The 17,310-nt window shown below is 32.5% G+C and overlaps 1 protein-coding gene across 2 annotated transcripts; it reads right to left on the reverse strand.

Annotated features, from left to right (window-relative positions):
* Positions 1-1,853: 1,853 nt before the first annotated feature.
* Positions 1,854-11,384, reverse strand: LOC131609505 (FH protein interacting protein FIP2-like). Of its 2 annotated transcripts, none has more exons than XM_058881212.1 (11): positions 10,955-11,384; positions 10,763-10,872; positions 8,196-8,330; positions 7,089-7,244; positions 6,498-6,581; positions 5,854-5,900; positions 5,700-5,773; positions 4,795-4,853; positions 3,804-3,863; positions 3,541-3,621; positions 1,854-3,272 (listed from the first exon to the last, which is right to left on the reverse strand). In XM_058881212.1, exons 1-11 carry the CDS (start codon positions 11,268-11,270, stop codon positions 3,219-3,221), a joined length of 1,176 nt encoding a protein of 391 aa, XP_058737195.1. In that variant the 5' UTR covers positions 11,271-11,384; the 3' UTR covers positions 1,854-3,218. The 2 variants fall into 2 exon arrangements, 1 of the variants encoding a protein (XP_058737195.1); XR_009286239.1 differs by lacking the exon at positions 1,854-3,272 and adding an exon at positions 4,644-4,671 and having other exon boundaries at positions 3,539-3,621.
* Positions 11,385-17,310: the final 5,926 nt, after the last annotated feature.

Genomic DNA, 17,310 nt, shown 5'->3' on the forward strand with positions numbered 1-17,310 from the left:
TAGTAGTCATGATGAAAAATAGTTAGCCAAAAAATAAAATCAGGGTTAGAAAACCTAAAAATAAATTAGCCTAAAAATCCTAATTTGATTAAATTAACCTAAGTCTAAAAATGTTATTGTTGAATTAACCTAAATTTAAAAAAATTAATTATTTAAACCTAAAAATAAATATTACTCTAGATTATTAATTTAAATTAAAAAAAACAAATTAATTTTATAAAAAAATATTTTAGAGTGATTTATGAAAATAACATGAATTTTATGGTTTGAGAAAAAAAGATTAAGGTTTTAGTGAAAATTTAAATAGTAAAACAATAAACCAATAATTAAAAAAAATGAATTAAAGAAAAACCAGGATTTGATCTGATATGGTGTGGCTGGATTCTATGTGGCTAGGCCTTGAAGGTGCATGATGGGAAACTGGTCAGTAAAGTTGTTTGGCCAAAACAAGGTTAATGGCCAAAGAAAGTACCTCCATAAAGGATAGGAATAATGTTAATAATGAAGATAATAATAATATTGATAATAATAATAATAATAATAATAATAATAATAATAATAATAATAATAATAATAATACAAGAAAAGAATTGGGGTTTAGAAAATTAAATTATGGACAAAATTACAAATAACCTGATTTGGCCAAAAACCTTTTAAATTACAAATAACCTGATTTGGCCAAATACCAAAAGGTTTTTGGCCAAATACGAATAACCTTGATTTGGCCAAATACGAATAACCTCCTTGAGGTCAAGGGATAAAGCTCCTTCCAGTTGGCCAATCCATAGGAAACCTGTTCATAAACCATGCAATGTTACGGTTAAGAAAACAAATAGAAAAATAGAAAAGTGATCAAAATAAAATCAAAAAAATATAAAAACCTGATCATAAATCAAATAAAATAAGATAACGAAGCTACAAATTTTTTGAGATTTTTTTGAAAATATGAAAACAGAAATTAAATCAAATAAAATAGAAAAACGAGGAATTTGCGATTTTGAGCGTCGAAAGGAGTATTGTTCCTCGATTTTTTTTCTGAATTTCTGGGAAAAATTCGGAGCAAATCGAAACAGTAGTTTCAGAATTCGGCTGATAGGCTGGAAAATTTATCACTCTGCTGCAACCGGAATTAGAGTGACAGAAGATTATTCGTAATGGTCAGAAACGATGATAAAGGGTTTTTTGTGGATGGGTGTTTAATCACGAGAGTTGTCGATTGTTAGTGTATGGGAATGGAGAATTTGGTAGAGGTGAATGGTTGGTGAATGGTTAAAAATAAGGGTTATTAGTTATTTATAAGAAAACATTAGGTTAAAAGGAAAATGGGCTTGGACCTCACTAAGAGCTTAATTTATTTTATTTTCCTAATTTTGAATTATTTAAATGAATAAATCAAAACAATTTAAATAAAATAATTTAAGGGGTGATTGGATTAAAACTGTGGCTCAATAATGAATTTGCTCAATTTGAATTTTATGCATTGACTCAAAAATTTCTCAATTTTCACCCGCCATAATTTTCTGAATTTTCATTATTTGAGAATAATTTTAAATTTGTTGGGAAGCTTAGGATGTCCTCTTCAATTATTTCCGCACTTGAAGATTTTTGTCTTTAAAAATGAGAGGGCAAATTTTGGAGTATAACAATATAAAAGGTTCTAGGAACTCAAGAACATAGACCTACCCTAGGTAAGTACCTAGTCAAAGTCAATAATTGAAAGAGGAGCATCAAATTACATAGCAAATAATATTCATACAGCTAATCTACATTGAAGCCAAGTTCTAGATTCTCAAAACTCTAAACACCTACAATAAAAAAGAGAAGTAAAACATCAAGTCAATATACACAGTGTTATCCTAAAATACCTCTTATTATCAACCAATAAATTATTTAAAGCCACTTCAAATCTAACGAATTTTTCACCCACATAGACAACTTTATTCCATGTGAGATCAATATTTATCGAATTTTTCACCCACATAGACAACTTTATTCCATGTGAGATCAATATTTATCGGAGATTCTGGAAAAGTCAAAAGTAACAACAAAACCATTGTTCCAAGACCACAAAAAAGGAGACACCACATCTCAATCCACCACATCTCAATCCAAAACTTTAAGGCATGTATATAGGTCTACTCTCTTATAAATTCAAACTTTAAGGCATGTATATGGGTCTACTCTCTTATAAATTCAGCATTTCATCATTCATAATGATGTGAGACTTAACCTCTCACATTTGAACTTAAGAACCTCTACCACAATAATTCATAATGATGTGAGACTTAACCTCTCACATTTGAACTTAAGAACCTCTACCACAATTGTGAGCTCCCACATCCTGTAACAGTATCCAAAGCAATAAGATTCAACGCGAGATCCAGCTCACGCTCCCTCACCAAGTCGAACTAGACTGTGAAACCAAATGTTGAAAAAACATACATAAAGAAAGTAAAAACCACAATCACAACACATATATAATATATAACGTGAAAACTCTAAAACAAAATGCAAACAACTACGGTTGTTGTCAAATGACAACCAAAGAATAACAATCTATAAAAACCGTTACAACACAGACTTCTTTCGACCATCCCCACAACCAAAGAAAAAAAAAAATCTCAACTTCTATATACCTATTTTACAATTTACATAATATACATTTTTGTTCATAATTCTAGACAACAATTTTATTTTTATATTTTAAATTGTATATTTATGTAGAGCTCAAACTTCAGTTATTTCATAAATATCTATTTTATGCTACCTATCATGTTCTCCAACATCATTTCACTCAGGTGACCCTGATGCATACATATCACAATTATCATGTTTTTAACCATTCAGATCATGCTTAAATGTTATTAGAAACAGTGCTATACACCAGATGGTATTGGTTCACATATCATAAATAGTATCAGTAATATTGCAACTTTCTTTCACTAGATACATAAAACAAAAAACCACACAATGAAATACCAAATATGAACAAGAAAAGCCTAAATGGCTTCCTCCTTACAATGACAGCATGTTGGAGAAGATCATCAGCAGGTACAACCATAACGTCGATTGACGACCCGATGCACAACTTCATGAGCAGCAATAGTAAGCACTTTCGAAATAAGACAACTTTCAACTTCTCAAGTCAACTCATCTTGAGTTTCTTTAGCTACTTCCCCATTTCTGAAGTTTAATATCTTCACTCTTCGGTCCAAATATTATCTTATTGCTCCAAGCAGATTGGCACCATCAAGTTTTGCTCCTTCCAAGTCCTGATTTATTAAAAAAGACCGATCATGTAAGATTATCGTATTTTGAACAATAGAACAAATTTGATTTTTTTTTTTTTTGCACAGAGGGAGTACACCATAAATTTTCCTTCGCCAATAAATTAATGGGAAATTGAATTTTCAAAATAGCAAAGTCAGGACCATAACAGATTGACCATAGTCGAATGGAAAATACTGATAAAAGGATCAAGAATATCATAAATATCAAAAGCATTTAAAAGCACTGTGAAAATTCAGCTCATTTACATACCGCATCTCTAAGATCTACATGACGCATATACGCTCGTTGAAGGTTAGCCCCCTTCAAGTTGGCATGGTTCAGCTTTGCTCCCTGAGACAGAGAAATAATTTCAGTCAACTAAGCCAAAATAGGAAAAATAACTTTTCACACGCTCATTGAAAGGTTTTCATAGCAGCCCAATTATGTTCACTCATATATGTTCATAATATCCATTGAAAGGTTTTCATAGCAGCCCAATTATATTCACTCATATATGTTCACAATATTTTTACCTTTAAATTAGCTCCTTCCAGATTAGCTCCCTCCAGATTGGCATTAATAAGATCAGCATTCTGTGAAATTAAAGGTTCCGAGTAATCAACCATCTCACACCAATAATCAAGATACAATACTACTACACTAGTGCTGCATGTTTCAAGCTAAAATCCATCACTTAATGTGGACGCTTCTCTCAGTTGGAATTCGAACCTTAGTTCGCCATTTGGTGCGAGACTAGCCCCTTCAGCTAGACCCAACCTACACTGGCTGAAACTTAAATGATTTATTCTCCATTAATTGTAGAAAAGTATCGGATGAATGGCGTTGTGGGTCTCAAAAGGTTAACAGATATAGGATCGTAGCTCAAGTTTACAGTGGAACAGGACAATTCTAATTAACCAATGATTGAACCACAAATAGGTTTAAGAATGACTAAACACAATATTTATGAGAAAATCGGAATGGCATCAGTTGCAGAAAAATAGTAGATCATTGCTTTATGTGGTCTCTATATGTGTGGAAAACTTATAGAAGTCTCAACAAGGAGAATAGAGTAGATACGAGTAGAAATAAGAGTTAACGAGCGACCAAGCAAAACTAAAGGCCAAATCACTTGGAATGATTTTAGGCCTAAATGGTGTCAATAGATTAATTTATGATAGGATTTTATCATGTCATGTCATGTGATTCTTGCAATTGACTGACTATACCTAGATGAAAAAGGCTTTTGTTGTCGCTCCAAATATTAACAGAAGTTATAGGAAAATGCAATAAAGAGGCTAGTCTACGCATTCCACTTCTAACTTCCACGGAAAATGACAGGAAGGAGATTATAAAGGAATATCCTTTATTACCAAAGGTAAAGAATATACTCCGATGAACCTTGCACATGATAAAATAATAGACACAAATTAAAAGCTTCTAGAATAAAATAAAGAACAGCATGAAAGTTATAAACAAATTTAAATTATTATATATAAAGATAAATGTTCAAGTTTGGCAAACCTGTAGATGTGCAGATCGCAGGTCGGCTTCACAGAAGCTACAATCTACTAAACAAGCATCTGCAAAATAGCAGTTTAAACAAATGAAATACATTTAGAAGAATACTGTTCAATATACTATACTATTACAAACACATATGAACTACATTTACAGGAATCAAGTAGACCAATTACAAACACAAATATACTATGCTATTAGAAACAGATGCATAGTATTCTCATTCTGTTTCAGTCAAACCAAGAAAATTACTTAGATATTGCAAACCAAATTAAAAATATTATACCGGATGCAAATAGAATAGAAAGGTAACCTCAAAGATGAACTTGGTTTTCACTCCGGATTTGGTCCTTATTTGTTCATATAAATAGTAAGGAATGAATGCACACTACAATGTCACAGTAAGGGCTGTTCTCGATATTTTCCTTATCCATTTTCAAGTTCATCATTGCATCCGAAATGTTACTTTCGAAAATACAAAGCATAATGCTCATTTGAGCTAACCTAATTCATTTTGAATGAAGAATAGATAGAATAAATCAATTAAATTCAAACACGAAGCAATTTCTGCCAATTTTATAATAAATATAAGGCATGCATTTCTGTCAACCATCTAACGTCGGCAAAGAAGTTACATATCTTCACTAAATACGAAGAAAAAAAACAACAGTCGCTAGCATGCTATAGAATGAAGGTATAAATATAAGGTAGAGAATGACTAAAAATTTGCTATTTTGTTATGCTCCAATAGATGTTCAATAGTGAGATAAGGTTTGGTTGTTATTTGCATTATGTGATGATGATAATACCAATTTGATTCCAAACATCAGAATTGATAATAACAACTAAGCCTTATCCCACTAAGTGGGGTTGATTTTAAAACATCAACGTATAACATATTAACAGACCTTGTAGATTTGCACTCTGAAGGCATGCACCAGCCAATAAAGCACCACGGAGATTTGCCCCAGTAAACTCACATCTTCCCTAGGAAAGATGAGATAGTTAAGAGGCCTGCAAGCATGTATGCAATTAAATAGCATAATTTTTTTAGTGACTTACTCCCGCAAATTTGCATTGTGAAAGATGGAGCCCTCGGCATCAACATCCTATAAAATTATATAGGTTTTAGGTCAAATTGCAAATTAAACAGTACAATCATGAATACAGTCTTAATGCTTTCAAAAGGTAATCAAGAAAATATTTGGTGATTGCTAAATACTAATATAGTCTATACCACTATTAATCATTTACATTTGTCAACAAAAGAAAAACTCAATTATAAAATATCAATATATTTTTGTTAAGAAGCTGAGCTGGTAGTTAGTTACTAGATTCTCTTTGGATATAGTGATTGGTGAGATGATTGTAACCAATTTCCCTACTTATAGCCTTGAAGGCATGCATCATGAATGAATAGCCAATTCTGATCAATTGTGATATTCTCTCTCTTTTCCCTCAGCACTAACTCATATCTTTTAATTCTTCTCCTTGAGTAGTTTTTCAGCTTAGCTATTCCTGGTTTAGAATTTGGCTATTACCAGACAGGTATCATTTGGCTGGACAATAGTGTTGGACTATAAGCTGTGTTAAAATTATTGAAAGTCTAAACTCATGAATGGCCTGAACTAAATTTAGCTCAAGCTTCAGTAATTTTAAACCTATCTTGCATGATATTATTATTAATACGTTATAATCACACTTACCCGAAACTTTGCACATTGAAGATTTACTCTTGAAAAGAAGACATTTTTAAGACAAGCATAGCTGAAATCCACAAATGATAAATCCTGAAACTCCAAAATTCAAAAGATCAATATAGGTATTGATGTTAGTGGGCGTATTACCCTGAATAAATTTACCATTTAAAAACTCTATTGAAAATGATGACTTAGATCTCTGTCTTATGTTAATTTCTAGAAAATGGTTACAGAAATAAGTTTCTCAGCCTAAGGTAACACATTAATATCATCCTTTGGTGAGTTCTTCAAATGCCCAAATTGTTATAAAATTTAAGATAAACATGAAAACAAGTTAATTTAAATAACTATGTTCATATATATGAGCTTACAAGTATCGACAGAATTGAAGTTACAAAACACAAGATAAAGAAAAGTCAATATATAATGGCTATAAAAAAATGCACTACATAATGGCTAAAAGAAAATGCACAACTCTCCAAAACTCATATCCAAGTAATAACAACATTTGTTTACAACTTACAAGTACACATATACACACCCTTTATACGATATATGGTCCAAGAATTTACCAGTTTAGAGAGGATGATGTCATACCAGTTTAGAGAGGTCGATGCCAGAAAGATTAACCCCTCGAAACCTGACTTTATCAGATTGTATACACTTGATGATATCAGTACGCGTCAATTCTGTTCGGAGCTCGTCATCTTCCTTCCTCTTATTAAGGACATCTTGGATTCCATCTACAAGCCCCTAGTGTTTTGCAAGTGATCATAGGTTTTAGGAATTCAATACGGCCTGAAGTTTCAGTTTCTTTTCCATTTAGTAAAGTAATTAGAGAGAATCCAGCATGAGAGATGAGAATGCATGTTCAAAACCTATCAAATTCATCTGTTATCTAACCACAATTGAAAATGACTTTGGAAAGAAAAAAGAAAAAAAGAAACTTCGGGTTTGTTTACTTAAGAAAGAAAAACATTTTCAGTTTCCATTTTCTAACATTTGTGTTCATTTTAAATTGCTAACAAGGAGATAGAACTTAAAAGACTCTTGTAATGAATAATTGTGATATAAAGAAGATAGAAGGTTAGCTAGGGAGAATGTGTTTCAGAAACAGGAAAAACAGTATTTAGTCATATCCAAAATAACTTAAAATATTGAATCTGTTTTCAAATATTGTAAAATAAAATGGCGAAGGAATTCTTGAATCTATACTCTCATGTTTATGAGTTGAACTGAAAATGAAAACAAAAAACAGAGAAAGGAAACGCCCTTTATGCTAACCATTTAATGCCGATGCATATAGCTCTCATAGCACTGACATTCTCATCGCAAACAAAATTGGCATGGTATGTTCTCATTTACATTATTTTTAGTAGCAGTACTGCGCCTCATCCATGCTAAATAAGACCCAAACAATAATGACAGTGCTAGCAGAAAAAAACCAACAAGAAAACACCTTGCTCTATTTCCTTGTTAGTACTTTCCCTATCTTCCTCTATGTAAAGATGTTCCTCAATTATGTCTACTACTCAAGTACAACTATACTCATTAGTATAGCCATATGAATAAACAATGAAGTCTTTGCCAAAGTTATTTGCATATTATTTCAAGCTCTTGATTATAAACACTATACCTATTCAAGAATTGCTACACGCTAGAAACAAAGCCAAAAAATAAAAGAAAGAAAGAAGTTGTGCTCACAAGTAGCTGATAGTACTCAGCTTCCCTCAACAGCTCTGCATATTCAGCTTCCACAAGAGTGGGCACCACGCCGTCCCTTAACCAATTGAGAATGTGTCTGAAGTGCGTACCATCCCTATCAACAAACACATATCCCTGCAATGCAAACACACATTACCATTGTCCAAAAATCAACAAATATGTTGAAATCTATGATTTAACAGTTATACAGAATTGTATACATATTAATAAAGATAGAGAGTTACACCCCTCACCTTACCAGCCGGTTTTGTAAGTATGAGTTAGGTCAAACTCTAATACATAATCTCACCATATGCTTTTAGTTTAATTACCACAATAATAATTAAATATCCAAATTGGTCATGACAAAAAACACTAAGATTTATTTGGTCTCAAAGAACTAACATTCTCAAATGCAAATCTAATTCTCTTATAGAAACCTATGCAGCACTGACAACACATCAGATTGCAGACATGTTTGATGTCTGACACATGTGCTTACATTCAATTACTCATTCTTCTAAAATTACTATGGGTGCAAGTGTCTGTGTTGGTGTGTCATGGATAGAAACTAAAACATCCCTAAAATAACTAATCTTATCCACATGAGATTCTTAAGAACCATTGGTGTTTTTCATTTCTCCAATATTAAATAGATCTTAGTATTTTTTTGTCGAAACAAAATGACACATGGACCAATATGTGTCTGGACTAGGAGGTAAATAACGCCTGGTTATAATTTGTTTCATCACTTGGGTTGAACTTGAGTACCGGCCCAAAGTCTGGCCCTTTAGACCAGAGCACTAACCACTTGCGCCAAATTTTAGGGTTAATTTGAGTATTCAATTATTGATAATGGTAAATATAATAATAATAATAATAATAATAATAATAATAATAATATTAATAATAATAATAATAATAATAATAATAATAATAATAATAATAATAATAATAATAATAATCTAACATGTGAGTAAATAACATTTAGCCCTTAAAATTGTAAAGGTCGAGCAATTCAGTCCTCAAATTTGAGAAATTGCAATAGTTTCTTAACTATAAGTGTCAATTTAGTCCTTTTCTAAATATAGCACCACAAATTTAAAGATTCTATGTTTGTCTTGATGCAGCAAATATAAAAAGATCAATCAATTCAATATGTAGATATTTCATTAGTTTTGAAGAATGTTTATTAAAGAATATGTATTTGGTTGGAGGAAAATGGAGAAGAGGGACTATTTTAAATATGAGATATTTTGTTCAATTATTAAGAGGGGGTGGAGGAGAAGGGAGAGGAGCAAAATCCCTCCAAAATAAGAAGATTTGAAGGGAGAACGTGTTTGTTTCCCATATAAACGTAACGGAGTGGAATGTAACATAACGCAGAGAAAAGGAACGGAGCGGAGCGGAATGGAATATAGATCCTCTTCCATTGTTTGTTTATTTTATTTAAAATGTCTCATTCCATTACATACACCCTAAATCGGATGGAACAAAAAATGGAGAATCGGATGGAACGGATTCCATCATGTTCCATTTCACTCCGTCCATTATTTGCAAATCCAAACAATAGAATCTCAACACTATTTTTTTTTTGGTACAAAAGAGGCCTAAGCCCAAAGAGAAAAGAAACTACAGCTTATCAAAGAAGAAACTACTAATTCCAATCGAATCCGCCGCTAAATACGGTTCAAGAAACACCGGCACTTCATCATAGAAGGAGAAGTTTTTATCATTGCAGCCATGTGTCGCTAGAATATCAGCGCAGCCATTTGTGAACCTGGAAGCGTGAGAAACTATCACTAACTCGTGCTCACCAATAATATCTTTGATTTGTCGAAGAACGACACAATCAATAATACCAATTTCTCCCTCTTCTATTGCTTTGGCCACAATGGTCGAATCAACATTAAGCTCAACTCTCTGAATACTTACTTACCACTTCATTTCATCCATACCACCAATCCAAACTAAATGTCATTTTAATTATTAGAACCGTCTTAAAAATGTAACTTTGCACTTTCCTTCCATAAAAATCTCTACTCTCCACCCGTCGGACCTTTTTTTTAAATCTCTCCCCTCCTCTGTCCAACCTATCAATGTCCAATCTAGCAATATCGATTTTTGCCACTTGAACTAAGCTTTGCAGACTACTCATATATATATATATATATATATATATATATATATATATATATATATATATATATATATATATATATATATATATATATATATATATATATATATATATATATATATATATATATATATATATATATATATATATATATATATAAAAGGGATACCACCTTTTGGTGTGAAATTTTTTCATTCAATTTTTCACTTCATGTAAACTATTTTAAATATAAATTAATCATTCTTACTAACCTTTCTTTTATGTAAGAAATTAATTCATATAGTGTGAATCATAACTACATTGTTAATCAAGCTTAAACTTAAACTATTGTATTTACCATTTTTCCTTCATTTTTACCTAATAGTAATCAATAACAATAGAAACAAAAAAAAAAAAAAAAAGGAAAAAGCAAATTAGGGATTACCACCTTGTGAGGATCTTGAGGAAGAGTATGGCGACCACTGAACATAGCAGCGAGCATTGAATCTGGCTCGCGATGTGTCATCGTATCGATCGTCGTCGAGAATTTCTTCCCTCCTGCGAAAATGAAAACGAAATTGAATCAAACGTCGTCGTGTGGTGGTATAGTGTGATGTTAGGGTTTTTGAGATTACGTTACCGATGTTGAGACGGAGAACGGAGGATGTGTCGGATTGGAAATCGTCCTTCATTGTGATGTTGTTGCGGTGGTGCTGTGGAGTACTGCCAGGGGGTGCCGATGAGAGAGCGAGGGAATGTATTAAATTAAGTTGTATAGTTTTCTTTTTCTTTTTGAGGTTGAAAGTTGTATAGTACTTTTCTTTAGGCTTTGTTTGGATTGATGGAATCGGATGGAGCGGAGCGGAACGGAATAAAATGATATTCCGTTGTTTGGATAATTTAAAAACGGATGGAGCGGAGCGGAAAGGAGTGGTATGGATTTCATTCCATTCCATCACTTACCACCATATTCCTTCCCCTCCGATTTGGGCGGAATGAATAATTTGTCTTATTCCGTTCTAAAATTTCCAAACAATAGAATGGTACATTCGTTCCGCTCCGTTCCACTCCGCTCCGTTCCATTCCGCTCCGTTCATTTCGTGATATCCAAACATACCCTTAGTGTTAAATGTGAAATTTTTTTCAAATAACTACAATTTTTATAAAAAATTTAAATGATCACATTTTCAACATAAATACTAAAGTAATTATTTTTCAAATAAAAATTATTTTGGAAACGAATCAATGGTTCTTGTAGTGTTTGAAACACATGCGTTGATTGGATGCTTTGGTGGTGTGATGTTTGGTTGTACATTGGTTGAGTGATATGGTAGGATGTGGTGGTATAATATGTGTCATCGGTGTTATCGTAAGATGCGGTGCAGCATGTGGTTGATGGCGGTATGGGTCATGATCTTGGTTTTGTGGCATAAATTGATTGTGGTTTTGGACGGATATGGTTTCGTAAGGTTGTTGTGTTTGGATGGGGTGACAATGTTGTTGGGTTTGGTACTATTGTGGGGTTGATTGTTGGGCGTATGGTGAAGCTTTTTGGTGTGGGTCGATCAAATATGTTAGTTGAGACAAAAATAAATTTGTTGAAACTGATGTATACAAGTTCATATAATGCTGAGTTACTCTAACATCCTCTTGCATGATTGGTTCGTTTATCGTCAGTTCACGTCGATGCCTCCATTGACAAAACGCATTGAAGGTGGAGAAAAATTCAAGAAAGGGGGGATTGAATTGTGTTCTTTATCAAATTAAAATTCTCTTTCTCTAAATTCTTCTCTTTCTCTTAGTATCTTATCTTCTGGATATGCTTTAATGTTGCGGAAGCATGTTTGGAATGGAGTTGCATAACCAATGAGATATTCATTTTAACTTCTTTATATCATCAGAACTTCTGACTAGTCTCAGTACAGTTCTGAAGACATTCTGCGTGTATGTTATGAGTTAAATGAATTATACAGAAAGTAAAAGACACGTTCATTTTTATCCTGGTTCACCTTCTGAATAAGGCTACCTCCAGTCCACCCTCCTCAGGTGATTTGCCTCTCAACAGAGGACTTAATCCACTATAACCAAACTTGATTACACCTGCACGATCAACCGTCGTGACTAACAACCTGCACAGCCAACTGCTGTGACTAACCTGCACAAGCTACCCGTGAGTGACTAACCCCTAGATGACTGAACCGTTCAGTGATCTCAGCGAGATATAACGTTCGTCAATCTAGTAACATTGCACAAGCCAACTGCTCGTGACTAACTGCAATGGACTATTCAGTGATCTGATCCACAAATATAACATCCATTGATTCCTGCACAGCCAACTGTTGTGACTATCCCTGCACAACCAACCTGTTGTGACTAACACTAGATGATGAACCGTTCAGTGATCCCATCAGGATATAACGTTCATCAATCTTCTGGAGATTACAAGTGTGCTTCTTAGTTAAGCAGATGGTCTTCTATTCTCAATACATATGTTTACGACACACTGACTAGAAGTCACTTCTGGTGCCTAAACAATTCATCAGAAGTTTCCTAAGATATAACACAATACGAGCAACAACTCTATGTGTTTTACAAATAATTTACAAGACATAATAAATATTCTTTTAGTCTTCTTTTCTTCAACTTCTGTATGAGATCTTCTTCTTTTGAAAGCAGATTAAGAGTTGCAACTCTTGTATTGATTGCTTCTATCAGTTTGGTCTTTTCTGGTTTGAGTAAGGAGATTAGAGCTTTAACTCTTGAATGTAATTCCTTCTTGTAAGACCATCTTCTTTTCTTCTTCATAAGCAGATATAGATCAACAGCTCTTATGTTGATTGTTTCTTGTGCTTAGATCTTCATCTTCTTCTTGAATACTTATCATGAAGCTTGTTACAGCTGATAACTCATTTAATGATCATAAGTAAACATGAAACACTCTCGAGCAGCAACTCAGTGTATTCAGTTTCTCTAGTCATTCAATGTGGGCAATATGAGGACTGATCAAGTATTTGTGAATTCTTCTTAAGTGTGTTTCAACTTCTCATTACTCCAATGGAGGATACAGCATAACCTGCAGACCTTTCTATTTCTCACTTAAGATTTTTTTCTCATAGGTTGATTTTGTATATTTCAACATTCTTGTTTTCTCATCATACACTTTGTGTATGTTGCCTCTTATTGGTGCAGCAGATTTTTCTTATGTTGTTTGTGTTTTCACACCTGCTCTCATGCACTCATGCACCAGCACACTTTCTTTCAACGGTTTTGCTCTTTATATAGAGTTCTGGTATATTACCGTTGGAGACTTAGCCGTTTGAATCATGTTTGGATCATTACCGTTGGAGCATTTAATGCTTACTGTAGACTGAATGATGAAATACCTATTTCCAAGGCGAATCTTGTCTTTGAGAGCGTGTCTTCCTTGTTTTTCTTTTTTTCAAAATATTTTCTTCATGGTAGTGTGTCTTCTTTGTTTTCCTTCTTTCAAGACTGTTTATTTATAATAGCGTGTCTTCTTTTACTTTATCAAGATGTAGACCACGAATAGATGTCATACGTTTTTCTTTGCATTGGGTATTGTGATTCTTTGCATGTGATTTAATTGGACCAACTCATGTTGTTCTTCAAATCTTCTGCAAACCGAGTCATAAACTTCTTTTGTTGAGAAAGTTGATGTAGCTTGTACTTCTGAGGAAGCTTACTATTATTTGTAATGTCAAGCCTTTGAATTCTTACGATACGTTCAAAACTTCTGATCATCTTCACATGTGATCTTTCTATTGTACTTTAGACTTCATGTATCTGATATTAGATTTTACTTCCTTGAAGCTTGTCTAAGTTTCTTTCTGATGTTGTGCTTGTCTGATGCTGTGCTTTTCTGATTCGGAACTTTTGTACTATGTAGGCTGAAGTTGTATTTTTTTTCTTGTCCGCGTGTGTCTTTGTTGTTGTAGCTTTTTGTATGTCACTGCGTTACTCTATCAGAACTTCTGATCTTCTATTCATGTGATCTTCTTGTTGTAATGGATCTTCATGTATATTGATATTTCTGTTTAAATCCTTGAAGTTTGTCTTGTTGAATTCTTGCTCTTTGTACATAACTTCTGATGCTGTCGTATAAGGCTTTATCTGCACACTTAATAAAATCATTAGTAATAAAATTTTTACTCACAAAATATATGCTCGTTATCATCAAAACCAGATTCTGAACATAGATTCTCAATCTTGTTCTAACAATCTCCCCCTTTTTGATGATGACAAAAACCATGTATTTTGATGGAACAATTTTATGAGGTGATAATAATTAAGCAAGTATATCTCATCCCCTTTTATATGTTCAATCAAGCAACTTATTTTTCAACAACTTATTCATCAAAATCTATTCTTCTTTCTCCCCCTTTTTGTCATAATCAAAAAGCTTTTAAGAGGGTCAGATGGGGTTGAACATACTAGGTTTACTAAGATGATTTCTCCCCCTGAATTAGATAACCCTATGAATTAATTTATGATTTATAGCTCCCCCTGAAATAATTTCTTCAGTTTGTTTCTTCAGAAGATTGATAGCTGTTTAGCTATGTATGCGTGCATCATCTTAGAACTTCTAACAGAGTATTCCTTAAGTTTCAGATTTTCCTGTATACTTCTAAACAATTACTTTTGGCTAAATAGACTTGTATTGATTAGATTTTTACTCATAATCAGGTGATTTAGTCATGATATTCAGTTCTTCTTCTGTTTCATAATTAAGATTATTCAAACAGTTTAAGTATATATATCAGATAGCATAAACAGTAATTAAACAGAACACAACTTTTTCATTGTAAATTAAGGCAGATAATAACTTAACCAAAAAAAATATAATGGAGAAAGCTACAGACATCTACGCATAGAATGGTTCACACTCTTCTTCAGTGAGAATGTCATCATTATCCTCACACTCTGCATTGCAGATAATGTGAACTGATTCAGCAGATTTAAACAAAGCGGATAGAATTCTCCCATATGGAATGTGAGTACTTTGGCCACATCCAAAGGCAGTGAGAGATTCTTTGAGATGACAGAAGATGATCTTTGGAAGATCCAGTGGACGACCATTTTCAAGTCGATGAATGAGAAAACGATCTCTATTTGACAGGATTTGTTTCCTTCGAGTCAATAGATTGAATATGATATATATATATATATATATATATATATATATATATATATATATATATATATATATATATATATATAAATTGATATATTTATATTAATTGTGCAGTACTTCTATGACCTAGAAGGAAATCTTTATAAAAACAAGAGTGAGGTTAAAATAGCATGGGAGAAAGATGGGTAAGATGGGTTGGTGCTCGTTAACTAAATAAACGTTGAATTGCTGATATGTGATATAGCTAGTTTTATTTATCTAAGTCCTTATTTAATATTTTATGATCAAGAGATGTTCATGAACGAGTATTGTATTTATGTCCATTATGTTTCTCAAGTCAATTATATGACCAATCAAGAAAATTTAAGACTATATTTCTCAAATCAAATTATTTTAGTTGTGTTCGTTTAAAGGTTTGAAATTACAATTTTAGAAATATTATTTTTGGGAATATTACTATATGAAAATTATTCACGTCAATTTGTTTGGCAAGTAATTTAGTTTCCAATAAACATTTATGAAATATATTTAATGTTATTTACGAGAACACGAGAATAATTGATATTTAAGACCACATGTATGAAAATAAATTTGCAATCCATGAAACAAACTTCACTTAAATAGGGATGTCAACTTGCCTCCGTTAGCGGGGATCCCCGTGGGGATTCTCCGTTTGGGGCCCCAAAGACGGAGAATTTTCTCCCCACGGGGACGGGGATAGGGAACAAAGTCTCCCCGAAGGCACTTCGTGGACGGGGGTGTCGTAAATATCCCACGCCCCATGGAGTCTCCGCCCCGCCTAAAATAGCATAATGTCCTTAATTTATGTATAATTTTAAATTATTATGTAAGTTTATTTTTCATTTCATATAATTAATCTTATACACAAATTTAAAATATATATATGTATTGTTAGTAAAAGAGTGAGATCTAAATGATTATTTCAATTTTTTTATTTTGAAATTTTGGTGGTCATGATACTCAATATTATAGATTAAATAGTGTTAAAACAATATATTTATCATAAAGGAATAATTTCTAAATTTTTTGTGGTTAGTTTTTGAAGCTTATACTATTAATTTGATTTAAAATAATGAATAAAAAAAATCATGTTTAGGGATCTCCGCATGAACCTTGGGGATCCGCGGGGACGGGGAAGGGGGAGCAAATCCCCCGTAGCGGGGATCTGAAGCGGGGATGGGGAATAAATTCGAAGGCACTGATTGAGATAGGAATGTATCCCCTGCCCTCGCCCCGCCCTATTGACATCCCTACACTTAGATAAGGTTAAAACTATATATCAAATAAATATTGGACAATTATATTTAATTAAAATTAAGAAATTTGTAACTGAAATATTTAACATTCACACTTCTCTCACCTTCAAAGATAAACTCTTAAGTTATAATTCTCCTTGACTCACGTTTTTTTTAAGGAAAAATATATTAATTGAGAAAAAATAAAAGGTTTTAAGTAATCTAAACTCAAATAAAAAGTTCAAGAAATAGGAAAAAGAAAAAAACAAACTAAGCTGGAAAATCAAATCACCCTCACCTAGAACTTGCCTACACCAGCACAAGCAACCGCGTGCAAAGTAAAAAAATTACACATCTCTTCAAAGGGTGACGTAGAGGTCCCCAAATTTTGTACTTTTTTTCCTTTTTCATTAATCTAATTTTTAAATATAAAAAAATATATTCTAAAAATAATTAGTTGCATAAATTAAATGAGATTCTAGAAAATTGAAAAAAAATTAAAATTTTGAAATTTAATATTAATAAATTTATTTATTATTTAAATTGTATCCTATACAAAGATAAATATTATGTTCATAAAATATTCAA

The sequence above is a fragment of the Vicia villosa genome, linkage group LG6, assembly GCF_029867415.1.
Source record: "Vicia villosa cultivar HV-30 ecotype Madison, WI linkage group LG6, Vvil1.0, whole genome shotgun sequence".
Lineage (NCBI taxonomy): Eukaryota > Viridiplantae > Streptophyta > Magnoliopsida > Fabales > Fabaceae > Vicia > Vicia villosa.

Bases quoted from the DNA above. Each gene is read 5' to 3' on its own strand.
- LOC131609505 (XM_058881212.1), bottom strand. From the start codon at position 11,270: ATGGAATGGAATGAAATCCATACCACTCCTTTCCGCTCCGCTCCATCC. The intron at 7,245-8,195 runs GTGAGCACAACT...GCAAAACACTAG, and splicing joins CTGAGTACTATCAGCTACTT to GGGCTTGTAGATGGAATCCA. The intron at 3,273-3,540 runs GTATGTAAATGA...TTAATAAATCAG, and splicing joins ATGTAGATCTTAGAGATGCG to GACTTGGAAGGAGCAAAACT.